Source organism: Penicillium psychrosexuale (assembly GCF_028828465.1).
Source record: "Penicillium psychrosexuale strain IBT 29551 chromosome Unknown utg000002l, whole genome shotgun sequence".
NCBI classification, from domain to species: domain Eukaryota; kingdom Fungi; phylum Ascomycota; class Eurotiomycetes; order Eurotiales; family Aspergillaceae; genus Penicillium; species Penicillium psychrosexuale.
Window position 1 is genome coordinate 4451454 of NW_026643187.1, and position 26176 is coordinate 4477629.

General features: G+C 49.3%; 10 protein-coding genes across 10 annotated transcripts; 6 read left to right on the forward strand and 4 right to left on the reverse strand.

Annotated features, from left to right (window-relative positions):
• Nucleotides 1-222: 222 nt before the first annotated feature.
• Nucleotides 223-1614, reverse strand: bgt2 (GPI-anchored beta-1,3-endoglucanase EglC; the record flags this gene model as incomplete). The annotated part of the gene is made up of 1 exon (XM_057183736.1): nt 223-1614. One exon carries the CDS (start codon nt 1612-1614, stop codon nt 223-225), a length of 1392 nt encoding a protein of 463 aa, XP_057045186.1.
• A 1634-nt stretch (nt 1615-3248) lies between these two features.
• On the forward strand, nt 3249-4862 carry N7518_002810 (uncharacterized protein; the record flags this gene model as incomplete). The annotated part of the gene is made up of 1 exon (XM_057183737.1): nt 3249-4862. The coding sequence occupies one exon, from the start codon at nt 3249-3251 to the stop codon at nt 4860-4862; it is 1614 nt and encodes a 537-aa protein (XP_057045187.1).
• A 206-nt stretch (nt 4863-5068) lies between these two features.
• Nucleotides 5069-6603, reverse strand: N7518_002811 (putative peroxisomal 3-ketoacyl-coA thiolase (Kat1); the record flags this gene model as incomplete). Its single annotated transcript, XM_057183738.1, has 6 exons — nt 5069-5107; nt 5168-5279; nt 5330-5394; nt 5448-6296; nt 6353-6448; nt 6505-6603. 6 exons carry the CDS (start codon nt 6601-6603, stop codon nt 5069-5071), a joined length of 1260 nt encoding a protein of 419 aa, XP_057045188.1.
• Nucleotides 6604-7381: 778 nt separating this feature from the next.
• Nucleotides 7382-9525, forward strand: N7518_002812 (putative bifunctional fatty acid transporter/acyl-CoA synthetase (FAT1); the record flags this gene model as incomplete). The annotated part of the gene is made up of 5 exons (XM_057183739.1): nt 7382-7667; nt 7730-7885; nt 7940-9086; nt 9152-9295; nt 9354-9525. The coding sequence occupies 5 exons, from the start codon at nt 7382-7384 to the stop codon at nt 9523-9525; spliced, it is 1905 nt and encodes a 634-aa protein (XP_057045189.1).
• A 1734-nt stretch (nt 9526-11259) lies between these two features.
• On the forward strand, nt 11260-11911 carry N7518_002813 (ML domain-containing protein; the record flags this gene model as incomplete). The annotated part of the gene is made up of 3 exons (XM_057183740.1): nt 11260-11477; nt 11547-11763; nt 11822-11911. The coding sequence occupies 3 exons, from the start codon at nt 11260-11262 to the stop codon at nt 11909-11911; spliced, it is 525 nt and encodes a 174-aa protein (XP_057045190.1).
• A 599-nt stretch (nt 11912-12510) lies between these two features.
• N7518_002814 (H(+)-transporting V1 sector ATPase subunit F) lies at nt 12511-13186 on the reverse strand (the record flags this gene model as incomplete). Its single annotated transcript, XM_057183741.1, has 5 exons — nt 12511-12651; nt 12736-12873; nt 12961-12994; nt 13069-13103; nt 13160-13186. The coding sequence occupies 5 exons, from the start codon at nt 13184-13186 to the stop codon at nt 12511-12513; spliced, it is 375 nt and encodes a 124-aa protein (XP_057045191.1).
• A 327-nt stretch (nt 13187-13513) lies between these two features.
• On the forward strand, nt 13514-14949 carry N7518_002815 (Nur1/Mug154 family protein; the record flags this gene model as incomplete). Its single annotated transcript, XM_057183742.1, has 2 exons — nt 13514-13774; nt 13867-14949. 2 exons carry the CDS (start codon nt 13514-13516, stop codon nt 14947-14949), a joined length of 1344 nt encoding a protein of 447 aa, XP_057045192.1.
• An 817-nt stretch (nt 14950-15766) lies between these two features.
• N7518_002816 (putative NTP binding protein) lies at nt 15767-18949 on the forward strand (the record flags this gene model as incomplete). The annotated part of the gene is made up of 1 exon (XM_057183743.1): nt 15767-18949. One exon carries the CDS (start codon nt 15767-15769, stop codon nt 18947-18949), a length of 3183 nt encoding a protein of 1060 aa, XP_057045193.1.
• Nucleotides 18950-20207: 1258 nt separating this feature from the next.
• Nucleotides 20208-22101, reverse strand: N7518_002817 (methylenetetrahydrofolate reductase (NAD(P)H) MET13; the record flags this gene model as incomplete). The annotated part of the gene is made up of 2 exons (XM_057183744.1): nt 20208-21216; nt 21278-22101. 2 exons carry the CDS (start codon nt 22099-22101, stop codon nt 20208-20210), a joined length of 1833 nt encoding a protein of 610 aa, XP_057045194.1.
• A 696-nt stretch (nt 22102-22797) lies between these two features.
• N7518_002818 (orotate phosphoribosyltransferase) lies at nt 22798-23535 on the forward strand (the record flags this gene model as incomplete). Its single annotated transcript, XM_057183745.1, has 1 exon — nt 22798-23535. One exon carries the CDS (start codon nt 22798-22800, stop codon nt 23533-23535), a length of 738 nt encoding a protein of 245 aa, XP_057045195.1.
• Nucleotides 23536-26176: the final 2641 nt, after the last annotated feature.

The following is a 26176-nucleotide window of genomic DNA, read 5'->3' on the forward strand; positions in this document are numbered from 1 at the left end:
TGGACTCAGACCTAAAATGTCGCGAGATAGGACTTGGAATTGTTACTTTTAATATAAACCATGTTATAACCTCAGAAGTATAATTCTAGACAGGAGTAAACAAAAGCAAAAAAATATTACAGAAAACCAGCCGATCACCGACCATCAAATGACAGACTATAGTATAAGTGAGTGAGTATCATTCAACCAATCACTCCGAATCGCCCAAGGAAAACGACACGCTTAGAAAGTGAAAGCGAGAGCGAGAGCAGCAACCAGGGCACCGGCAGCAGAGCCGGCGACACGGGTAGCAGAGCTGACGGGGACGCTTGAGGAGGCAGCGGCAGAGTCGGAGGAAGAGGAGCCGGAACCAGATCCTGAGCCGGACTTGCTGCCACCAGTGGCAGAAGCGGCGGATCCAGAGGCAGTGCGAGAGGCGAATCCAGCGGAAGCGCTCTTGGACTTGGGCTTGGTGGAGGGACGGGCACCGATGGTCACACCAGGGGCGGAGGCACTGACGGAAGAGGCAGCGGGAGAAGAGCCGGAGGCAGAGGCAGAGGCACCAGAGCCGGAGCCGGAGCCGGAGCTGGAACCAGAGCCAGAGCCAGAGCCAGAGCCAGCAGTAGTGGTGGAGGCACCGGCGGTAGCAGTCTTGTCAGCGGCCGAGGTGGAGGAAGCAACAGCAGAGCTGGAAGATGTGGAGGCCTTGCAGCTCAGGTCGTACAGAGGGGTGGTGTCGGTGGATGAACCAGTGACACCGAAGCTAGGGGCGGTAGTACCGGCATCCTCGAGAATGTACCACCAGGTGTTGGTGTTGCCCAACAGGGGGCAAGCAACCTCGTCCCAGTACTGCTTGGCGTTGGCGACGCTGGCGACAGCGAGGTTCTCGGTAGAACCGGAAGTGGGCCAGCCGGTCTCGGTGATCCAGATCTCCTTACCACCGGCAACAGCCTTGGTCTTCTCAACGCCCTTGTTGAAGAGGGACTTGGCGTCGTCAATGGAGTTGGGGTCGGTGTTCTCGTAGTAAGGGTATCCATCGAAACCGAGCCAATCAACGGCCTCAATGACGGCAGAGTTAGAGCTGTTGGTCCAGGAGTTCCAGGTGTCGACGTGGCCGATGGGGGCACCGCTCAGGGAAGTGCCGGAGATGGCGGAGCGGACCTGGGTGATGTAGTCGACAAGCTCGTCGGGGTCGATACCGAGACCAGCCTTGGCCTTGACACCAGTGACGGAGTTACGGTAAAGATCCTCACTGCCGACGGAGATACCGACGACCAGGTCTGTGAAGTCATCGCCGTAGGTGCTGATGGCGGATGTGAGGGCAGCAATCTCGTTGCTCATGTCACCGCCGGAAGCCCAGAGACCCAGGAGAAGGGTGGTCTTCTCCTTGATAGCGGCGGGAATGGCTGAGATAGGGGTGTTGGTTGTGTCACCCTGGATCATGGTGTACAGACGGGCACTGGTGAAGGCATTGTCGGTTCCAACGAGATTCTTGGCAGTTGTAAACTCGGTCTCAAAGTCGGATTGGGTCTTGACGCTGCCATCGACCTTGGTGGAGCCGTAGTTGAAACCCTGAGAGATGGCGTCGGAGGTAGCGACAGCCATCGCGAGGGCAAAGAATTGAGCGGAACGCATCTTAAATGATTGAAAAACGAGTGTTGATATGGGAGTAAGTGAAAGAGAAAGAGAGGAAGAATATATGAGAAGAAGGACCTGGATTAAAGGAGTGTAACCAGGGAAGTTCTGTACAGTTAAGATGAAGGTAGAAGTGGAAGAAGAAGTGAAAGTGGGAAATGCAAACGGAACAGAAGTAACCCTCTAAAAGCCCTCGAAAGACCGAAAGCAAGGCTGGTTCTGGCCATGAAAATTCAGTCTAGATTTCGCCACAACGTAGTTGAGTGGGTTGAAGTGGGTCCGAACACGTTGGCTTGTCCACTTTAATTCTATTTTCCGCCCTTCCATTGGTGGAACCACCGGTGGACTGATTCCAAAAATATGCATGAGAAGTGGATCTCGATGAATCCCATGGGTCCCGAGGCTGCATTCGATGATTTTGTCCGATCTCCCCGGATCTTTCCATCCGGCTTTGGAAAGTTTTTCGCATTTGAAGATGAAGATGAATAAAAGGAGATCTCATTTGTCGCAGTTGCTATGTACAGTAGTGGGTCATAGACACCTTAGAATACTAGGTAGACCCTATGCAAAGGAATATGATAGAGACACCTTGGTGGAGCACCGTGTCGTTGCATGATCGAATCCAATTCATTCCCTGGAAAGTTCCATCAGGGGTTTACTCCGTACTAATCTCCCCTATATTGTTCTACGGCAACACATTCGGTCTATTATTAACCCACCCCTATTAACTAAGCTCAACCCGTGATACTCCCCCGACCTCATTGATTTCCAACCCTTTGTACGGGGTCATTTAGAACGATCTGCTCTCGGGCAATCCTTCGACTTTACTCCGTAATGAGGTGTGATTATAGATTAATTATGGGCCGGTAGGGGGCAGGGCGTTGTCTCAACGCTGTGTTGTCGATTCTAGATGTCGAACAATGGCATTCAATTTGGATTTTCTATATGTCATCCCGTTATTATTGTTCCCTAACTATAAGTGACTATGCAGATGACCCCTTGCAGGATATTATTTTGATCTTACCACACCGGTTAGAACACGTTGTAGTGCGGACTACGTGTAGACTACTCTGTTCTTGCCCAAGTCGACTTGACCGATCATACCTGTTCTTAAGATGACCAAAAATAGGTATTCACACTTGTGTTCGAGGTCAGCAGCGTTGGTACCGGAATGTCTTACCCAGCGACTTTGGCCTTGCCGATCTTTGCTTGAGTCAAATAACATTATTTCAGATGTATGTTGTAGGTGAGGGCTATGAATAGTTCATAGGAGATATCTCCCTGTTCGGCTCTCTCTACATGTATTTTCCATCTACTTCGTGCTTCGTAATCCGAAATGGATGGGTTACATTCTTCGATAGGGGCCTCAATGTCCGTTACCCAACCCCAACACGAGCCTTTTAGGTCATTTCCGTCCAAATTCACATTATAGTCTCGCATTGAATCGAGTGACTGGTAGTCCAATACCAATTTGTTCATCAATATTTGTTATGTATGATTAGGCATGTATTGTTCACTGTAGCAAAATGCCTGCTATCGGCGATAACCAACTAGAAGTGGGGTAATTGCCCACGGGGACCTAAGGTAACATCGAAGGTGTCTCAATTCCCCTTTCTCTACGCCCATCTGAAACCATGGCAATTGACGAAAAGGTTCAAGCGGTCTTGAACAAAACGGTCCTCCGTTATCGCGGCCCAGGAGGTGCCATCGCTGTCGTCAAAGATGGCGAGGTCATCGGCCAGCGTGTCTGGGGATTCGCCGATCTCGACCAGCGAATTCCCATGACAGCTCAAACGCAAATCCCCATCTGTTCGATTACAAAACAATTTGTGTGTGCGTTGTTGATCGACCTGGAGCGCAATCCAACCCCAACACTAGCTGCAAAGGGCGATGTCCGGAAGCAGCTCTCAGATCATCTCGCCGAAATACTAAGCCCGGAGCTCACTTCTGACGGTGAACTGACAATTGATCGCTTATGCGACATGCAATCCGGCATGCGCGACTACTGGGCTATGACCACACTATGGGGGTCCAAACCCGACGATGAGTTCCTGATAGCTAGAGACTGCGGCCCACTGCTTGCCCGAACCAAGTCATTCATGTTCCAGCCGGGAACGGAGTATTCCTACTGCAATGTCAATTTCCACGTCCTTGCCCGAATCATCGAGCGAGCTACGGGCGAGTCTCTTGCCAAATTGCTCGAAGAGCGGATACTCCGACCGGCTGGTATGAGCACGGCATTCCTTTGCCCCAACACCGCACATCACCCACCGCCCTGTGTCGGGTATGAGGGCGACGAGCAGCACGGCTTCACAGCCGCTGTCAATAGGATGGAATGGTCCGGTGATGCTGGACTAGTGGCTTCACTCGCTGATATGATCGAGTACGAGAAGTATCTCGATCGCTGTTACGCTGATCCGCAGAGCTGGTACCACACCGCGATCGCTGCTCCGAAGTTTAAAGATGGCACTCCTGCAAAATACCGTTATGGGCTAGATCACGCTGACATCGCCGGCGTGAACACCATTGGACACGGTGGAGCGTTGCGAGGGTATCGACTGCATCGGCGACACGCTCCACGCGAGCGTTTGTCCGTCGTTGTTATGTCTAACAGTGACTTCGGTGCATTCGGCCCCAATATGGAGATCCTCCACGAGCTCTTGGGAATACCTAAGCCTGTGGCATCAACCGTCCAGCCGGCCGCGGACTGGGTCGGCGCGTTTCTTGATCAGGATACTCAGCTGTCGATTGTCATCACCAAAGGCGCACGGGATGGAGAGGTGGCTATCAGATACGACGGGTCGTCCGAGCCTATCAAGCTTAGTGCACCGAATCATGGGAAGTCTGATTCCATGGTCGCGACGATTGATGGAGATTTTTTGAGTATTCATCGTGTGGTAGATAACCGGATACTCAGTGCTCGGCGTATTGTCCCGAAAGAATCGATCCTGAAAGGGACTTCTTTCCAGGGTGTCTATCACTGTGCCGAGATTGAATCTACCTTCCATTGCACTGGCGAGGATGGCATGCTATACGGTGCGTTTGATGGATATCTGGGTCAAGGAAATGCAACTCCCATGAAATATCTGGGAGATGACGTCTGGGTGTTGACTTGCCCACGTGGTTTGGATGCGCCAGCTCCGGGAGACTGGACCGTTGTCTTTTCTCGGGATGAGCATGATGCAATCCAAGGGTTTACTATTGGTTGTTGGTTGGCGAGGAGGCTTGACTATGTGAAGAGAGCCTGAGGCTTCTATTCTACTATGCAGAGAAACGATTATTCATGTCCTTGATCCTCTGTCCCTTTGTATATATGAATTACACGCAAATTCCAAGATGCTAGCGACTGACAGCGACGCACTAAAAAGTGTCAAAATCGCAGTCGTATTTAGTGCCTACATATAAAAATATATACAGTATCAACGGTCATTGTCAGAAGACACTTTCTGCATGTTTAATGCTCAGAAACAAAGATACCGGCCATCCCCATGCCCTATTCAAAACAATTAGTATATTTCAATACTTGAGGTCGTGATAATCGAAGGTAACTTACAGTGCCCACACACATCGAAGTCACAGCAATCCGCTTATCCTGTCGACGCAGCTCAGACAGAGCAGTGACGACCTGACGTGCACCAGTGGCGCCCAGAGGGTGACCAAAAGCACTTTGAGACATCAGCACGGCGTCGATCAAATCTGGTCGGAGATCACTTACATAGCACCACCACGCGGGTTCACCTTGGATTCATCCAAGCCTAGCTTGTTAACACAGTAAACACCCTGTAATGACGTATGTTAGTCTTGCTTAATGTAAAGTCACATGGTAAACTTACCATTGAGGCAAAGGCCTCGTTAATCTCAAAAATATCAATGTCATCCTTGCTCAGGTTGAACTTATTCAGAATCTTAGGGATGGCAAGGGATGGGCCAATCCCCATGATCCTAGGCTCCAGACCAGAAACAGTAGCACCACAGAACTTGGCAACAATCGGCTGACCGAGCTCCTGGGCGCGCGAGCGTTTCATGAGAACCAGCGCAGCAGCACCATCGGTAATCTGACTGGCGTTACCGCCGGTGGTGGCACTAGGGGCCCACTGCGGGAAGGCAGCGCGGACCTTGCCGAGGGACTCAGGGGTCGTGCCGTAGCGGATACCGTCGTCGCGATCAACGACGATATCCTTCACCTCGCCGGTCTTGGGGTCCTTAATTTGAGTCTTGACGGGTACAATCTCGTCATCAAGCCATCCGGCCTTCTGGGCGCGCTCAGCCTTCTGGAAACTGTTGGCGGCGAACCTGTCGTGCTGCTCGCGCGTGATATTGAACTGGTTAGCTACATTCTCCGAGGTCTGGCCCATGGGTAGGGAGTTCTGGGATGCGATCGGGTGCTTGGCGATGCGCTCGGACATTTCAGGGGCGCCGCCGTCGGCGTTCTTGCTCATGCTCTCGGCTCCAACGGCCACTCCGACATCGATGGATCCGGCGATGATTTGGTTGGCGATGTTTTGCACGGCTAGAAGTCCCGAGGAGCAGAATCGGTTGGCGATGGAGGCGGCTGCTGTTACGGGATAGCCTGCTGCCAGCACCGCGGAGCGGGCGACATATGCCGAACCGGGGCAGAGGACGTTGCCAACGCAGACATCTTCAACGAGGTTGGGGTCCAGATTGGATTTCTCGCGGACGGTCTGCTTGATGAATTAATTACTGCAATTTTCGCCTCTAATCATGGAGGAAAAAGTACCGTGAGGAGTGAGATGAGGAGATCATCTACGGAGGTATCTTTCAATCCACCTTTGCGGGCCTTGGTGAGCGGCGTACGGGCCAGGTAAGTGATAACCTGCCGATTATTGATTAATTATGGCAATGAAGTTGTAGCTGCAATCGACGACATACCACATCATCTGGGTTCTTTGCCAAAAGCTTCTGGCGGGCTGAGCCAGGAGCTGCCAACTGGTTGGCGACGGAGCTTAAACGTTGTTGCGGTGAAGACATTGTAGGGTATCAAGCAGAATTATGAATGAGCTCAAGAACAAAACAAAGAGAAAAACCGTTTTTAATATTCGCTGCAGATATATATCTCTTACTAAAAAAGAACCGCGGCTTCTCCAGACATCTTCCACTCCGAGGACTCTCATCGTACAATTTGAGCCGACTGGAAGTGCCGGGACTTCGGGGGTCACACGGTGTATGATACTGTAATTTAGCGATCCTCGGCTTGTAATGGAAGACTGTGATTGGTAAGTTTGTGGATTCGTAGACGTTTCATGGTCCCACATGTACGTGTACTTTGGCTTCAGTGTTGATCAAGGGGTGAGGATATTGAGAAAGACATGGGAGAAGTCAAGAATACTCTCATATCTTGTCCTTAGTACCTTGATGTGACCTCATCTCCCAAGAACAATCTTGAAGCCCTAGAAGAAGTGTTAAGCTCTTAAAACCGGGGAAATCTTAAGCTTTCCCGGGGAGACCTCGGGAGGATTATGGGGGATTTCCCGTAGACCCCACTGTGAATTACATTGTAAAGAGAAGATCCTTTGGTAGGAACGGCAGATCAAGTCTGGCTAGCTTCCGTTATTAGGGCTATGCTTGAGCATCTTTATATCCCTTGCCATGCCAGTTCCTGAGAGCTTCGAATTTCCACTAGGCAGAGAATAGGGGAGACACCTGCGAGGCACCCGTTGGAAAGAAATCACCCATTTTATCGAGAAATTTGTCTGGTGATTGACTTGACAAGTATTTGACTAGAAAGAACTCGGCCTTCTCTCTCCCAATGGACATTTTCTCTGAAGTCAGCGCGCCTGCTGTAGTCATGGCATCCGCCATGTCGGTGGCCGCTGGTGCTTATCTGAATGCGAAGCTTGCCATTGCCACTGATTTGCGAACAATATACAGCGACAAGGCTACTGCGAAGCGGCTAAACGAGCGCATTGCGGAGCTCGACGGCTCAACAACCATCTATAAGATACTCGAGCGGGCGGTGGAGGTTGAAGGACGGGCTGCTACCGATGCGCTCTGGTTTGAGCAGAAGACGTGGTCATACAGTCAACTGAAAGACTGTCAGTATATGCCTCTGTCGGGAGAACACATCGCATCTGATTGCTAATGCGCCTGTCTGTAGTGGTCGACAGAATGGCTGCTTTTTTGAAGAGCCGTGATATCAACCCCGGTGATACAGTGGGTGTTTTCACTACCAACTCACCGGAGATGGTCGTGACTGTGTATGCTCTGTCAAAATTAGGTACTGTGGCAGCAATGATCAACACCAACCTGCGAGGTTTGTTAACCATCCAATTCCAAGCTAGAAGAATACTGTTGACATTAGTGATAGACGATACTTTTATCCATTGCGTCAACGTCTCCGGCTCTAAGTTGATCATCTCAACAGCAGATTTGTCTCAAGATGTCTGCGTCGACCTACCACACTTCACACTCAACCTGCACTCATTCGAAGGCACCGAAACAGATCCAGTCGAGCTGATCTCCTCGGAAACTCTGCAGCAATTCTCTCCATCAGGACTTGCAGCAGCCAAGCGCAGCCCAAAAGACCTCTCCCTCCTGATCTACACATCGGGAACAACTGGAAAACCCAAAGCCTGCGCGATCCGCAACATGCTAACCCTGATCACCTCCACCCCGCTCTCAGCGGACGCCAACAACCCCTCAAAGTACCACCCATTCCGCGTCTACTCTCCTCTACCCCTCTTCCACGGCACGGCCTTCTTCATCGGCCTATGCACCGCCCTCGGTAACGGAGGCACATTATGCCTCGGGCGAAGATTCTCCGCCTCACGGTTCTGGAAGGAGGTACACGACTCAGGTGCAACCCGCATACTCTACATCGGCGAGTTATGCCGGTATCTTCTCGCAACGCCGCCATCACCGTACGACCAGGACCACAAGTGCATCGTGGCGAGCGGGAACGGGCTGCGCGGGGAGATATGGGAGAAGTTCCGTAAGCGCTTCAATGTCCCCGAGATCCGCGAGTTCTACCGCTCAACCGAGGGGGTCGCCAAATTCGACAACCATGGTGTTGGAGCTTGGGGTGCGGGCAAAGTCGGGTTTTCTGGGCCCATCCGCCGCTTCTTGGAAGATGATACTTTCGTCGTCAAGTATGATACCGATACGGAGATGCCGTACCGTGATCCTGTCACTGGATTTTGTGTGAGGGCTGCTCTCGGACAGGAGGGTGAGGTAATTGGGCGCGTCCGGGACCGTGGGATGCTGATTGAGTATCTGGGTAATGAGGGTGCGACGGAAGAGAAGCTTCTGCGTGATGTGTTTCGGAAGGGGGATCTGTTCCAGCGGACTGGTGACCTGGTTGTTCAGGAGAAATCTGGGTGGGTGAAGTTTCAGGACCGGGTTGGTGACACTTTCCGCTGGAAGGGTGAGAACGTTAGCGCAGGAGAGATTCGGGACCATATTTGCCGGATTGAAGGTGTCCATGATGCTGTGGTATATGGTGTAAAGTTGAGTGGGTATGTATTCAGGCCGTCTTGTTCTTTCGTTTTGGTGAGATCGCATTACTGATAGTCTCCACCAGGTATGATGGTCAAGCTGGAGCCGCTGGTATCACGCTGGTATCCCCAGCAGCTGAGACAGAATTGATGTCGACCTTGTACAAGGCACTCAGGAAGAAGGGTGTTCCTTCGTACGCTTTGCCTCGATTGGTCCGACTCACTGAGAAGTAAGCATTCCCTTGATTGCAATAATTTGGCCGTGGCTAATCAAATTATAATATACAGGGTTGCCACAGGTGTCACTTTCAAGCAGGCTAAAGGTGATCTGGCGAAGAAGGGCTGGAATCCTCGCCAGCATTGTGGCGGTGATATTTTGTACTGGTTGGATGGCACAAAGTATCAAAAGTTGGAAGAACAAAGTTGGGCAGAGATTGAGAATGGCAAAGCCAAAATCTGAACCTTGACTCTTTATGATAAATCCGATGCTTGTCGTCTTGTTAAACAACCATACCCATAGACTCGGATGAACAGAAACCATATTGTATCTGTCGCAAGCAAATACTAATAAGGTTTTAGTAGGTGGATCTATCCAAGTGGGTCCAGTACATCCATCCATGGATACTGTAGGAGATGAATGGCAGCGATAGTGGAGTCCGGGGATATATATCCATGATGTAGTACTACATGTAGCAGTGCCTACATATGTAGATGCTCCTGAAGATCCTCTTCTATCGAGATAAATCGTGCCTAAAAAGTCGTGTAGACATGTGGCACAGAAACTCGCACAGAAGCAGCAAATCCATGATGCTGTATAGGAAGATCTGGACTAGTAGTTCCATCATAGGCTTTCTGCGCGGACATTACAAATGCTGGCGAAGGAATTTCAGAGAAGGACATTACTGAAACGTTGCTTCTGCATTGGCTAAAGAACTGCATCGTGACGGAGGCCTGGTGCAATTTTGTTCTCTGCGTTGAGATGACGGAAGTAGCCAAGGAAATCAGTAGTGCGCTGGAGCTAAGCAGTCCATCGAAAGCTAGAAATTTATTTTACCTGCAAAGATTGATCACTGAGGCATCTTCCAATGATGGATCCTCTATTCATTGTATCTTCTATAGCGGCCGGATACTCATAAAGTTCGAAGGAATACTAATTCAGATTCCGTAGCAAGACGAGAATGGCTTTAGACTCCTCCTACGACGAGTCATCACCGAATAAAGGCTGTACATACACAAGTACCTATTGTTCAAGGTGTTTCTCGACTCATGGTAGCTTATTAGGTACTCCGTAATATTTCTGACGTCATCTTTAGAGAACGCGGGCGAAGAGCTTTGATTCGTCTAGAAGCGATTTCTGCGCCCATCTCGCTCTTTTTTCTGAACTCATTTCTGAAGCAAGTTAAGCGCAGCATGAAACTTCTTCTTCGTATTAATCGACCACTGACTTTGATTCGTGATTTCATTCTAATATTCTGGGGTACAATCTCTAAAAGGAGTATTAATTAATCAACTCGGCCTTAGTGAGACTACCTGTCCTAGCGGCCTTGTAAATGAGCTCATCGATGGTCGATCCGACGTAATAAGATGTTTTCTTGTGGTGGTTGTGGGTGGCCCACCCATGTCAAGGGATGCTCATGACTTAAGTCGGATGTTCGAGTGATGCGGGAAGTTCAACAACTAAGAGAACAGCTTCCGTAGCTTGGAATGGATGTCACTTTAGAAATGAGATGATCAATAAAAATCCCTGGCATGTTTAGGTGCTGTGCCTGGCATTCGGATGCCGATCATTGATAAGGAACTGGAGTTCGGAGTACGGAGTACCTATAGTGGGTCGGATCACCTATGTTGTAGCATGGGACGAATGTTCATGTGTAGTAGAATAAGATGAAATTACGGACTGGTATAGAGATAGAATCTCTCTAGCAAGGATTCTTGTATCCCTCAGCCACACCCTGCAGGTACATGAGGCGTAGAACCATGGGGCTACAGAAACGGTATAGATCTGCCGCTGGGATCACGTGTGGAGGCGTCATCAAGTGACTCTCTTTCTCCTCAACCCCAACTTCTATCTCCTAATCCCAACTCCACACCTTGTCTGAGCTGGAACCCACTCTTTTCCTGACATTCGACTGCACATACCTGAGTGACTTACCTTCGTGGCCATTTTCCCGACCGAACTACAACGGTCACAGCCATGAAGTTCTTATCAGCCGCCAGCCTCCTGGTTCTTACCGCTCCTCTTGCAAATGCAGCCGCGTTCTCTATCTTCGATCCTACGCAAGCTTCACTCAAGGTGACCGATAATGGGAAGTATCCAGTCAATGGTGAAAATCCCTTGCAGTACTGTGCCAAACCAGACAATTACAAGCTCGAGATCGAGTCGGTGGATCTGGCACCCAACCCGCCTCTACCGTACGTCATCCACGAAGATTGTTCTCTAAATGTAGTAGATTTAACTAGCTAACACTTTGGCGATAACAGAGGGCAGAAGTTGACAATCTCGGCCAAAGGTACCTTGCTCGAGAGAATCGAGAAGGGCGCTACCGTGAACCTGGAAGTGAAGTGGGGTCTCATCACTTTGATCAAGCAGACCGTCGACCTATGCGACGAGCTTAAAAATGTGGATATGGAGTGCCCCCTAGAGAAGGGCGAGATGATCTTGACGAAGGAGGTGGAACTGCCTAAGCAGATCCCACCGGTACGTTGTCTTTACAACCGTTTGAAAGTTAAGCAAGCAGCTAATGTGTTCATTAAAGGGCAAATACTCCGTTCTCGCCGATGTTTACGACAAGGACCAGGAGCAAGTCACCTGCCTCAAGGCAGATGACATCGTGTTCCACCTTTAATCCTGTCTATCTTAGACATTGCTTTGCATCCACTTACCAGGTGGCATCTCTCGATTTGCTGAACTGTCAATGTCATTAGCTTATGTGCTTGACTGGGGTTCAAACATCCGCAATGCTCTTTCCATGCCCCTCTCATGACTACTTCAATATTCGCATCTGTTATTTCAAGTTCTATAACGCTTTGCAGTACATTCGGATATCATTTGGATTTTTTCATTTCTACGCTCTTTGCATCTGCTATCTTTTTACAATCGTCTGTATACACTTTAGCGAGTACGACTGTAAACGTGACAGCTACTACCTCTGTCCGTGGCTACAATTTACAATCACATCTCCACTGATTACGCAACGTATGTTAAATCAATTCTGTATACGGAGTAGGCGCAAAGAGAATATATGTAAAGGGTACGCAAACTCGTTCCAGTTGCGTTGGGTATCTTCCCTATCTGATATTTCCATGTTTCCTTTCCAATTATACTCAAGCGCCGACATCGTCAATGATGGGACCGCAGGTGTTGTAAACCCTGGAGGCGGAACGGCGCCACCAAATCGCGATTTCCCGGCTAAATGACAAAGACAAAGACCCATGTAAAGCAAGCCTACTCTCCAAACAGACGGCGGACACGCTTGAGAACACTGTCCTTCTCCGGGTCGTAGGGGTGGTCTTTACTGGGAATTTCAAGGACAGCTGGGAACGGATCGGCGAATGCGTCGACGCTATGGCGGATGCGTTCTGCGATCTGAGGTTGAGACACTCGTTAGCGGATATGTAGGCAATGAGATGGGTGCACTGAAATAGTGCAATCTATCGAAAAGCAACTCACATGCTGGTTAATCAAGAGCACAGCAATGTCTTTCCTCTCCTGGGTGAAGTTCTGGAAGGCCTGTTCGATCTCCGAGGTCTCGGTCTTGGAATCAACGACAAGGAAGTTTCTCTGGGAGCCTGGTGGTTCGGTAACATGCTATTAAAAGAGCCAGCACATTAGAATGGCTTCTCATATAAATGTCATAGAGACGTGACGTAGATGGGGTAGTGAACATTATCATACCCCGATGCCTGCGAGCAAAAGACCAGTAACCGAGCTGCATGATAGGTTGAGCTAGTTAGCTGGGCGCGATCTTTTGGAAGACAAGCAATCTGGACGAAGGGTCTTTACTCTTCATCACCAATGACAGCAAGGAATTGCCGCTCCTGGTGTACCGAGTTAGCGATCGGAGGGGTCATTCCATTGAATCAATGCCAGGTACCTTGTATGTTGCGGCCGATACCGCCATGACGAGAAAAAAAGAAAAGAAGGACCTGAGATTTCCGAGATACACAATCTTCGAACTGGCAGTTCGAGATGGATCAAGTAAATGACAGATCTGGTGCAGCTGTCCGTTGATCGCCGTGGTTATCGCCGGGAGCTTCTCATTACATAAGCTGATGCAATTTCTCAGATTTCAATGTTGTTTACTCCAGGGCTTCATCGTCCGCAACACAATCGTGCAATAACTCTTGACTCAACTGCTCCTCACCTTTGATGTCTTTGAATTACCTTCTTAACTAAGACGAAGCTGCTGAGGAACAGCTTCCGTCTACTACGACCCCCGTCCTCCGACATGCCTCGACTTGTACGCCGCCGCCCGCTCTCCGAGCGCATACTAGCACGCCTGAACCCGTATGACTTTCTGCTTTGGCTTTCCGAGGAATTTGAAGGTGGTGATTGGGACCAGCTAGAGAAAAACTGGGCTTTTCCCATTGGTATTGCGCTCAACGTGATATTCCTCATCGCGCGAGCAAGTAGCCGATCCGGTGGTGGTAGCAGGGCTTTTGACGATGTGTTCGGCGAGGACGATGGCACATCCCTATTTGGGTGGCTTGTAAGTCATTCTTCCCGGCTTTGTACCTTTTATGTTGCCTATCTTTTCACGAGATTCATGACAAGCTAATCGGCCGTGGTTGTTCTACCTAGGCCTCATTCATCGTCCATCTGATGGCCCTTGCCTCTACGGGCAATGCTATCTACACATTCCAGAAGAAGAGACGCTATCGCTTGTTTGAGAACTCTATTGATAACAACCCGGCGACACCATCAGCACATCGTGTACGGGTTGATTCAAGCCCCGTGATGCCGTCTCCGCTGCGCTACATTGCCAAGGCGCTTTCAACAGAACCGGCACACTCGAGGGCCCACCCTGATGCACAGCGAGATGTCTGGGAGCTTGCAATCTGGGACCCTTCGCCACTTTGTCTCCGGCTCTTTTGCCTCTTCAGCCCAGGGCACGTCTTGGTATATTGGCTGTTCCTTCCGACGCAGCTCTCAGATCCACGCCCCAGCGTGACGATTGTGACGACGATCGTTTTGACCGCTCTTCTGTCCGTGCAGATGTCCTTCATCTCTTCTTCTTATACACAGCAAGCTAAGGACCAGAAGATTGTACACCAAGAGGTCTTCAAAGAATATGACACTAAATATGTGCAACCTCGGACACATCCGTTGATGAGAGATGTTGGGACGCAGTTCTCGGATGAACCACCAAAGACCGAGGAGGAGTGCAATAGGGTTGAGACTTATAGCCCGGCTCACATCATTAACCGTGGTTTCAAGACCAGTCCCAACCCTAATTACCTCAAGCACGTCGATCCAGAAGGTTTCACCCCAGTCCGTCAGCCAACTGCATCTACTCCCACCTCTATATTCCAAGGCCCACCCACCTACACCCCGAGCATGTCTCGAGATGGCTCGCCCATAGCTCGAGGCACTAGCCGCACAACAATGCGACAACCGCAGTTCCGATCTACTGCAACAACATCAACAGGTGATGGAGGAAGTCTTGGTATTTACAGCCATGCTAACTCTCCACTGAGGAAGTCCGCGACAACTTCATTTGATCGCCGCTTACAAAACAACGGAGACTTTGTTTACAAGGAGCGTGGTACAACTCCCTTGATGCGGAGTTCCAGTCCGCTGAAGAGAAGCAGTGTACCGGGAGGAATGAATCCAGGTGGCCCAGCCACCGTCAATAGATCAGATAAGCTCAACACTCGGTACTAAGACGAACGAATGACCAATTCCATCTCCACTAGCATGAAACGTCGTCGATCCAGATACGTCAGATGCGGAGTCTTCTCCAAGCCATGCGCACCAATGACACGATAGCAGCACCCTTCGTACATATATCCCATCGTTAATTGAGGCTATACCCAATACAGTCCATTTGACGTTTTGTTTCATGGCATTCATTCAGGTCCACCACGCTGGGGAATGCAAGCTGCTTATCTAGAGATTAGGGTCCAAGGCATTTGCTTTCTTTGCGATCGCTCGATTTTGATCTCTGATTTGATTGACTTCGTTCATTGTATTAAATCCATTGGGCGGCTATCTTGCCTCGGAGTCCTTAAGTTTGCAGTCCACTACGTCCACTAAGTCTGGATCGTGCTTTCTTTTCAACGTTCAGTCTTCGCAACTTCCATGCACAGATGATGCAATCTATTTTTAACATGTGGGAGGAAACTGTCATTCCAGATGCCGGTGGGACATTTCAACCGGCATTCACCCCAGGGGCTGGCATTCCTAATCACCGACCTGGCATTCCGATAAACCAGGGTCCAGAGCACATTATTCTTACGCGTTATGAGCACGATCACCTATGAAGATCTCTCAATAGCCAGTCTTTTTGGATCGCCCCGCTCCCCTGAGTCTCATATCCTCTGACTGTCGCCGACCGACATACATCTTTGCTCAGAAAAACCAGCACAGGGAAAGACCACTCTCTCCTCACTCCTACACGGCATGGGCTAGGACAACTAGACTGTGCTGTGCCCGTAGCATTTGCCACCCCGACCACAATCGCTGCCAGCTTCAGCCCAAAATGGACGATGCTCATGTCAAATTGCCCGATGGACACCTGGTGAATCTCTCACCACGATCTATACGCCTAGGTGCGTACAAAGCGTATCGAGTTGAATACAACCCCTCGAAAGAGCTCTCGGCAACACCTCCACCTCGATATCCGCAAGAAAAAAGATCACCAGAATATGCCATCGCAGGAGGCACACCGGCAAATATATCTCAACTGCCAAAAGCTACCAAGCTGCCTATTCCGAGGAGTTTCACTGAGAGGCTTAACGATAATTCGAGTCAAACGCCTAGTCCGACTGCACTTCCTAAACTGACCCCATCCAGCCGCTCCCTGGGACGGCTCGGTGATCAGTCTAAAACATTGGACAAAGGTCATGATCAATACTGGAGAAAAATCCGGGATAAATTGGAGGATTCGCCGTTGTTAGCAAGACGTGCCAGGAGCAAGGGCAGTGACATTAGCCAATCTCCTAACTCGCGCATCTCCTATCACCGCAGCAGACTCCCGGCAAGCACTAGCCAAGATCAAACAAGCTCCCGGGCAGGTAGTGCACCATCAGGCATTCCGGGTCCAAACACTGTCAATACCGGTCCCGCACAGGGGTCGAGGAACGATGCCCCCACTACCCTTCCTGTGGACGGCCAAAATAAATGGCGGAAGGAAGACGACCAATGGGTCATCTTGGATGCCACCGAAACATCACCCCATAAATCTGTGAGAACAGACGCAACGAGCAATTCCAGCCTTCGATCTCATCCTTCCGTTTCGCCAGTATCCGCCGAGGACAGTTCTATCACCGACTGGGAAGACCGATTCGTTGTGAATATGCCAACTGCAAAAGATCCCAATCCCCCAACGATGACGGCGCAACAAATTGCCGAGTATCAAAGAAGCATTGAAAGAGTACACCGGGACGGTGGCCAAATGGCAGACCCGAACACAGTGCCTAGTCGTAACGTGTCTCCTGAGATCAGATTCAACCCTAGCGAACAAAGAATCCAGAGCCCAAGGGAAATAACCACATATGATGGGGCATACGAGAGGCGTCAAGTGCCGATCTTGTCGCAGGAGGAACATTACTCCTCGCCGCAGCCTCAGCAAAATTCTCAGCCGGAGCAACTTTCACAGCCTCAACCCCAGCAACCCCAGCCCTTGACTGCATCGCAACGCCAAGTAGCTAACCACTACTACAGCCCTGATGAGATCGGGTATAATCGAATTAGCACAATTTGGGAAGAATCGCCCACAAAGCTCAAGGATAAGCGACACCCCCAAAACGCCGACGGGTCTTTTTTAGGGTGCCGGGAAATATCCGGGGAGAAGAATCCAGACGAAATCCTCAGGTTCGCTTCCCTAGACGATGCGAGTCTGCATCCACTCCCATTGGCCCTGGGTTCCAAGAAGAAGCAAAAGGCGTCGAAGGAAGTGAAGATAGCAACAGACCGAGAAACCACCAACAGAGTCGAGGAGACCGTGATCTCTCAAGAAGACCGACTACAAACTTCTCAGAATTCGAGACCTGCCCAATGCTCGAAGCCGTCAGCCATGTACCAGGATCGGAGTTTCTCCCAGAACCCGTCCCCAATCCCGCGGACGAGGTCACAGGACTCGAGCAAGGAGAATTACCATCCTACCAGCAATACACCCGAGCGATCCGGAAGTCTAGAAGAAAGTCGGGGAGACGACGATGTGTTCATTATCACACCCACTATCACACGCACTATGATTCCCACGCCCGACAAGAAAGCATCTTCGCCAAAGCCGCAAGGGTTGCGTCGTCCTGGTGGCACAAACACAGTCACCGCCGAGGCTATCAAAGCCGTTCGGGCAAAGGCCCAGATGGTCTCTACACCGTCGGGGTTGCGGCCCGGGGGACCCAAAATGGATATCAAGCCAACAGGGCGTACCTTGACAACTTCCCAAACGTTGCCACTCAGCAGCACATCCGCCACACTGAAAAGCCAAGACGACGAGAGTCGAAACCAAGATCATCCGCAAGATCGCAATCCGGAACGAGCAGCAGGTACAACGTCGAATACTATCCGTGGCTTCATCCGTACCACCGGGCGGGCAAAACCTTCCGGGCTGGCTAGATCATCTACAGATAGCCTTGCTACAATCCTGCGCAACAGGACCGAGTCCCTCCGTACACGCGCCGAGTCTCTGCGGAATGGTTCGGGGTCGCCCCAGCGTGCGAACCAGAAGCAATCGCCAAGTCCTCAGCCGATTCTTCCGTCCAGGGACAATTCGGAATCATCACGATCGGAACGGTCATTTCAGTCCAAAGAAACCCCAACCGCCACGCCAAACAGGCCCCCTTCGCCAAACAGGCCCGCTTCGCCGCCCAAAACTGCTTTGACGGAAAACAAACCCGACGAACCTTCAGCACGACCGACTGCACCAAGCAAACCAGTTAAGAAAAAGGTGACCTTATCGGAGGGATCCCCTTCGTCAACGAAACCCGACAAGCCTCCTACATCAACCAAAAAGATCTCCGCACTAGCAAAGCCGTCTAAGTTGGATAAAATCCCCAAGCCTACAAAAACAGCCGCGTCTGAAAAGCCTCCTCCCCCGAAGACGAAGACCCCTGATACTTCACCAAAAAAGGAAGTGCAGGTGAAGTCCCTGCCTCGTCTCCAGACCTCCGGTAAAGTTTTGGAAATCGCGGAGCTCGATGGCCTTCAGGTTTCGAGTCCCAAGGAGTCTCTTCAATCCAACATTACAGACTTCTCTACCGATATAGGCGACATGCACTCCGAAGACAAGGATAACTCCGAGGGCCAAGGACTCAACCCTTTGGCCCTTTCACTTATTTTCAATATTCTTGTCGTTGCCGTCACCCAAGTGAACAAAGCTGTGCGAATGGGCACTGACAACCCTTACGTCAAATGTGTGGCCAATAACACCCTGAACATGACCAGTCACTGTTGGCATGTCTCCAAATGCATATATACCGTGGTGTCTCGCTACCGGGCCACAGGCACCTGGCCCAAGCCTCGCAGTGACCAGGCTATCAGTCGGTTCATGGTGGAGCTTCTTCAAGCCATTGTGTATCTCTTGGTTCTTGGGTTTGCGGCTATGCTAATAGCCCGTACTATTGGCTACGTTGTTCTCGTGAGCAGCTGGATTGCATGGTTTGTTCGACCGTTTGCATGGGCCTTCCAGTGTGTTGGTCGTGCCCTGATAATGTAAAATTAGACAGATATTTAGCTCTATGCTTGTACAAGATTGTTTCTCTGGGAGTCTGAGTTTGGAAGGGGGACGTTCGTCGTTTTTGGTGCTTTCGGGTCTTTGTCCTGGTCTCAAGCGGTTCTACCTACTCACCTAATTGTGTCTTTCGGCTGTATTCCTAGCTTATCATTAAATAGGTCTCAAACTTGGATATTCTATATGGAATCATTCCTCCTGTAGTAGTAGGAATTTATATTGATCTTGATCTTCTTGACTTAAAACCTAGAGACAGAAGCCGAAGACCCATGTTGAAGAGGGAAATAAAATGACATCTAACTTTTCTCGTGTCCCCCAAATCCGGAATTCAATCTTGTGTATGATATTCTCTCTCTTTTTCTCTTCCCGTCAAAAAAAAAGAAAGCCAAAACAGACCCAACTCCGTCATCCTGGTGTCGAATGGTCCTGTATGCTAGCCCGGGATAATCTTGCAAAACCAATGCCAAAGCAGAGAAAATAGAAGGAACTTAAAACATATAAAGTTGCTTTCAGAAACATTTTTCATGTGTGGAAATGCGTTGAGCAATTCTTTTTTTTCGGTTCATGCGAACGAGGTATCCATCTAGCCGAGCTGCAACTCGGCGTTTTGTGAGATAAAAGGAGCATTCTAGAAAAAAGCAAGAACCGAAAGATGAGAAAAAGAAAGCAGAAGGAAAAAGCAGGGCTGGGCTACCGTGGGCAGTTCTAGCCGTCACTGCGAGCTCTATGAAATGAGACCAAGCGCAGAAGAATAACGAAGACGATAAGAACGAAATAGGCCGTGAAGGCATAATTATGTTGAATTTTTGTTCTTCTTTCATTTTTTTTTGGGCCATCCATTCTTCTGGATTGTGCTAGTCCAAACAGAAAATATGATATAATCCAGAAGAGAAGCACTGGGCTTGGAGAAGAATAGACCCGAGAAAATAAAAGAGAAGCCGATCGATGAAGCGCCATTGTTAAAAGAGACGGGGTATCGGTACATTATGTTGAAATGAAAACGCTGAGGAAGAAATCGTTGAGAGGTCTTCAGTCGTGACGCCATAAGACATTGCAGGGGGAGCCCGAGATGTGTTGGAGTAGTTGTTTGTATGGGCTGTGTTATCGTTGAGATGAGTGATGTTGAATTAGGTTAGGATGTTGAGTTGGTGTTATGAGAGGTTTGCAAAGATGGCATACGACCGAGGTAGGGGGTCGAGGGTGTGAATGGATAGCAACCAGTTATGAGTTGAGGGAAGCTGCTTTAATTGCCAGCAACGCCATTTTGCTCGGCATTGCCGTTGTCCAAGGGCACTCCAGGCATCTCGACGTTGAGATCTTTGACCTCGAGGCCATTGAATAATTCGAAGACAGCGTTAGATCTGTGGAAGTCGTTGTCAACGATATTGACCAGATACCAGTCGTCCATCACCTGGTGAATCAGCTTGCGACTAGGGCTCGCTGCGTCATAACATTTGGACCAGTGCTCGCCCAAGAGGTATGCTTCATCCTTCCAGGCCAAGAAACTGACTGTCTCGACGATTGTAGGCTGGATGATCTCCCGTCCGGCAAAGATACCCCATGTGAGGGCATTCGGGCTGTCACGTGTGTTGGTCCTGAGCACGCCCTTCTTGTTAGTGGCGTGGTAAGTCAAGTCATCGTTCTTCTCGATGCGAGTGATGAGCTCATCGATCAAGTTGGAGGGGACCAGAAGCTCAAGGTAGGCTTTCTGGTAGACGAAACCGTTCTTGGGGCCCCATCCGTGCACAGGATGGCACGACTTGACTCCATTGACAGCGGGCTGAGAGTTGATTGTCAGGAATCCGCGCTGGTTTAGGTTGAGCAAATCCTCCTGAATCTCGCGCGCTTCGGTCGTGATTGGCGAGTCACTCCACGGCAGTCGGTCGAGCTTGCCGGTCAAGAACTTAACAAAGATGTCCGAAATATCCTTGATCGATTTTGGCTCGCCCCAAAGTTTGATGTTCTGTTCATTTGTACCCTTCAGGCCCACGCCGTAAGCGTCGAGTTCACCGAACGCAGGTGAACGAGAATCGGTCCAGCGACCGTTAGGGTACTCATCCCATGTCTGGGTACGAGCAACGTATGATGAGTTCCGGTTGCGCCAGAATACTGGTCGCACATCCTCTGTCCTTCGGCCGAGGCCAAGGGAGGGCCGCCAGGGCAGCGCACGTTGAATAGGGGAATCGTCCGACGGGCAAAGATCGAGCTCTTTGAGAACCAATTGAGTCGCCTGAGCCAGGTTCATGGTATAACTAGGCATTGTTAGGACATGTCGGAATACCAGGATTGAGAAAATTAGTGGAGCCAACTTACAAATGCAGGTGCTTGATACCAGCTGTGACCAACTGTCTGCACATATTGGCGATCAGAGTCTTTCCGATCTCTCGAACCGCAGAATCGTCGTTCTTGACCGGCTCAAGGGCCTCCATCCACTCAGAAGGCACCTTGACCTTAGTCCAGTTGGACCGACGAATGAAAGATGCGTATGTCTGGATAGGCATGATACCGGGGATAATGGGGACAGTGATGCCCTTGGCTCGGCACTTCTTCACCCATTCGATGAAGTTATCCGCATCATAAAACATCTGTGTGACAACAAAAGAGCTGCCCGCATCAACCTTCTCCTTCAAGTGGTCGATCAATTGGTCCACATCGGTGTTGTCATCGGCACCCTCGGGATAGCCACCCACACCAATATCAAAGTGGTTGCCATATTTGTCCCGTATGTATTTGACCAGATCCTTCGCATAGCAGAATCCATTGTCCGTGGCCTCCCATGTCTCCTTGTCTCGCGGTGGGTCTCCTCGAAGAGCCAGAATATTGGTGCAGCCAGATTTGTAGGCAGCTTGGAGCGCTTGATCAACCTTCTCTAATGGCATATCCGTGCAAGTCAAGTGCATGCAGGTCTCCAAGCCATATACCGATTGTGCCACGCTGACCATCTCGCAAGTCAGATCCGATAAGCGACCGCCAGCACCCCAGGTGATATCGATGAATGAAGGACCTAACCCATGCATGCGGTCCATCCGGTCGTAAAGGTTCTGTACACCCTGGGCGGTTTTAGGAGGGAAGAACTCGAAGGAAATTCCAATCTTTCCTTCCGCCTCATTTTTGGCAAGCTTCTCTCGGATATGCATTTTGTTGTGTTAATCTAATATTTGTAAGTATACCAACATGCCTAGGTAGATTCCATCAAGGGTCTTCGTGCTCTGAACAAACATACCGAGGGCAATAACTAATTAGATCTTTTGTGGAACTGGAACACCCGTGCAGATGAGACAGGCTTACTTCTGCTGTCCGAGAACCCGAGCACAATCCCTGTGTACTGTGACACCTCAATGTCTAGTACCGAGGAATAGAGGGCAACGGATAAAACACAAGAAAAGAAATGGAGAAAAGTGAATAAAACAAGAAATTGTGAGGCTCCAAGGAGAGTGAAGGAGAGGAATTGAGGAACCCGGTGAGCGGAACATTTTGGGGGACAACATTTGGCGGGGAAGGCCGGCCATCGGAGGCACGTGGTTTATTTCTTTAAAGGGATATTAGGGGTCCAATTGGCAGGTGAAATTAAGAAAAAAGGGCATAGTATAAGGGATCATATGGGTTTCTTTCGTTTTGAACTCTTTATATTAGAAAATAACTATCAATTGGACTTTTATAGCAGAAATCCGTTTCTCAGACTTTATAAGGCGCGATATGAAGCCATACCGCCTGCCCCTCCATAGACCGGCAAAATTTTCTAGTTCGGGTTGGTTTCGCAATTTGACCTTGTTGACTCTTTGACAACAGCTTCAGTTCTCTAGAGAATTACCTACGACACCCCCAACTCCAAAATGTCGACTGTTACTCCCCCATCTGCCGATCAGGACTATAAGTCCACCCTCCTACCCCTCCTCATCTCCAACAATGTCCTCTCGTTCGGCACCTATGTTCTGAAGTCTGGCCGTGAATCACCCTACTTCTTCACCTCTTCCCTCCTGCACACTGCACCATTGTTACGCGCCTCCTCTGCCGCATACGCTAGTGTCCTGTCTGCCGAGCCCTTCGTCACCACCAACGCCGACGGCACCGCTCAGCCCAACTTCGATATTATCTTCGGACCCGCATACAAGGGTATCCCCATTTGCGCATCTGTCACCAACGAGCTCGCTGTGCGGGACTCCCTGTCTGGAAAGACCACTTGGGACAATGTGAGCTACTCCTTCAACCGCAAGGAGGCCAAGGCGCATGGCGAAGGTGGAAACATTGTCGGTGCCCCGCTGAAGGGCAAGCGGGTCGTCATTGTGGACGATGTCATCACTGCCGGCACTGCACTCCGCGAGGCTGTCGGTATCATCGAGAAGGAAGGCGGTATCGTCGCCGGTGTTGTTGTCCTGCTGGATCGGGAGGAACGTGTCAGCGATACCGAGTCCAAGAGCGCCATCGGCGTTGCCCAGCGTGATCTTGGTGATAAGATCCCCATTCGCTCAGTTATTGGTCTCCACGACCTGATTGAGAAGTTGGGTGATAGCATTGGCGCCGGCGAGGTCCAGCGGTTGAAGGACTACCGTGAGCGCTACGGTGCCCAATAGACATCGGCTTGTGGAATCCGCCAAATCAAGGCATGATGTATGAGCAAAGACAGCAGGATGGATACCAGGATATTTTGGAGTTGCTCTGAATATATTATTACTTGAACATTACATTACATATATTCAAATCAGGAGACGGACACCTTCCTTGTGGGCTATTTGACCTGTCCTCGATAATTGATCTAACCATATTTAGACTAGCTAGCAGATGGCTTTCCCATTGGCTCATCTTGGGCCAATATGATATAATGACAAGCAAACTTACTTACACTGTTGCCCGCGAAGGTTCCAGGGAAAACAGGTGATACCGGTGCTCAACCGGAGGTATTCAAAATATACTCCAATCGGGAAACATGGAGCTGAGTATGCAAGCTCCCCGGTCTTCAGTTTCGCTAATTATGTAGCGAATATATTCATGGGTGTGTTTTGTACTCTCTGAATACTTTACCTATGTTGTACTCCAACACACCCCTGAACTGACTAGTTCCACTCGGACGCCGGAATCCCTGCCAGCAAGACAATGTTCCACATGAACTCGAAGAAATAGATTGTCTGGATTTAAGTATCTTGGCAAGCCAATAATGATGATTGCGCGGCAATCGACACGCAGCACGGCAGATGCTACCACTGCTAGGTTGTTTTTAACATCGTGCACATAAGCAGCAATACAATTGCCTCATTGAGAATGAACTGGACAGTCTATATATGTAGCAAGATGTATTATCAAATTCTGCACTCGGGCAATATGTATCTACTAAGTTCATAACTTGGTCATTAAATGATTGGGACATACCTTGACGCAGTAATTCCTAAGAAGCTCAATAGACAACACGTTTGTTTTGCGCAGCTTCGATCTATAACAATGTGGAGATCAACCGCTGAGTACATATATCTCAATAGTCAGGTTTTTTATGCAACCTCCAAGGTTCCCCCTAGATCCTAAGTGAGACATCTAATTGGTGTTATGTATACCTCTAATATATGTTCTACGGTAGCTCCGGTGATATCCCAATGGCTGTCTGCGTTTCACAAAGAGTAACAGCGAGAACCAAGACTATTTTGGTATTTTCAAGTTATTTTCGAGTCATTAGAGATCACAAACAATTATTGCTTAACTATTTCCAATTAATACGTCGAATGGCGGAAGCCTTTCAAACATTCGAGATACCATTGCCTCAATTCAACAGCAATTAGATAGTGAAGAGCCTCATTGCTATATATATCTTCAGAGCACAAAGGCCCTCTAATAGCTTCTTCTCAACTAGTAAGACAAGGGAAATCAACATTGCAGCTCCAGCCATCTGTAATTATTAAGGAACTCCCAAGACAAACTAAAACACATAGACCATGATTCAAGAATGGAGTGTCTAAGGAAACTAAGAAACTAATCAGAGCGTCTTTCAATATTCTCCCACTTGAGGGTTGGGAAAGCTACTTGAGTAGAAGTGAAATTATTCTATGCAATAAAAGCTCTCCATTTTGTCACTATTTTGTTACATTCCGTATTCCAGAGTATAATATGCCGTAGAGTTCGTTAGTGTGGTTAGTGAATACACATAAACCCATGACCCTTTTCGCCCAATGAATTACAGGTAACATGGTGTTACCTCTGTGCTATTGGGCTCTATACGTAGGGAAAATCTCTAATGTAGCATCACATGCCATCTTACACTTAACCCAGATCCCATCAACAACTGAATTGTTTATATATATTGCTTCAACTACCGTCCTCCTCCTAGGACAGCTCCGCCTAATCCTAGAACAACTAATAATTCCGGTGTCCAACATGGAGGTCAGCTTGCATTTAGAAATAGCAGCATATTTAGTTATTATTCCCTTGTTCAGAAGGCTTACTACTGACTTGAACAACTATTAAAGCGACTCAGCTTTCACTGGGATAGAATATAGCTAGACACAAGTATTAGAAGTCCGTATAAATTAGTACAAAGTGCAGGGTACAGGGAGGCTCGGACCCTGTACACCTATATACTCCATACCTTTATGCAGGCCGAATAATAACTTTGGAAATGGGGACTTACCCCAATAGAAAATGAAGATAACTTGTTTTTATATGCACTCACCACTGAGCTAACCTGTTATTTCTCTGGTAGACACCATTCTAGAGTTGCTGCACGTTAGACGGAATTCCTGATACAAATGTTGTCTTCACACATCCAGGACTGTAGAGGCAATGTTCGAGACCGCGTCGATGATTCAATATCAACGATTTAGTACTCAGGTATGTACTCCAACTAAGCAAGCAAATTAGTTTAGTTTGTCTACCGTTGAGATTTCAATTGGACCAAAATAAGACTCGATGTGTATTCCGCGCGGCTCGGGATCCCCGCTGCTCTAGACACCATCCATAAGGTAGTCTCACCGAATCGCCGTGATACCTGTAATGCATGGATTACTCTATTAGCCTCGTCGAGCCACGGCCATTCCACGACGGCCGTCCCATGCAGAGATCTATGGTTATTGCTCGAAACCCGAGCGATGGTGACGCCTCGTAAGACATAGATATTCGCCGCCTGAGTCCCATGGTCTCTGTAAATAGCACACAGCGGTAATTAGGATGTCAATCAACACGCGGGCAGAGCTCCGTGTACTTTGTATCTTTTTGCCTCCTATCAGCTGCGCC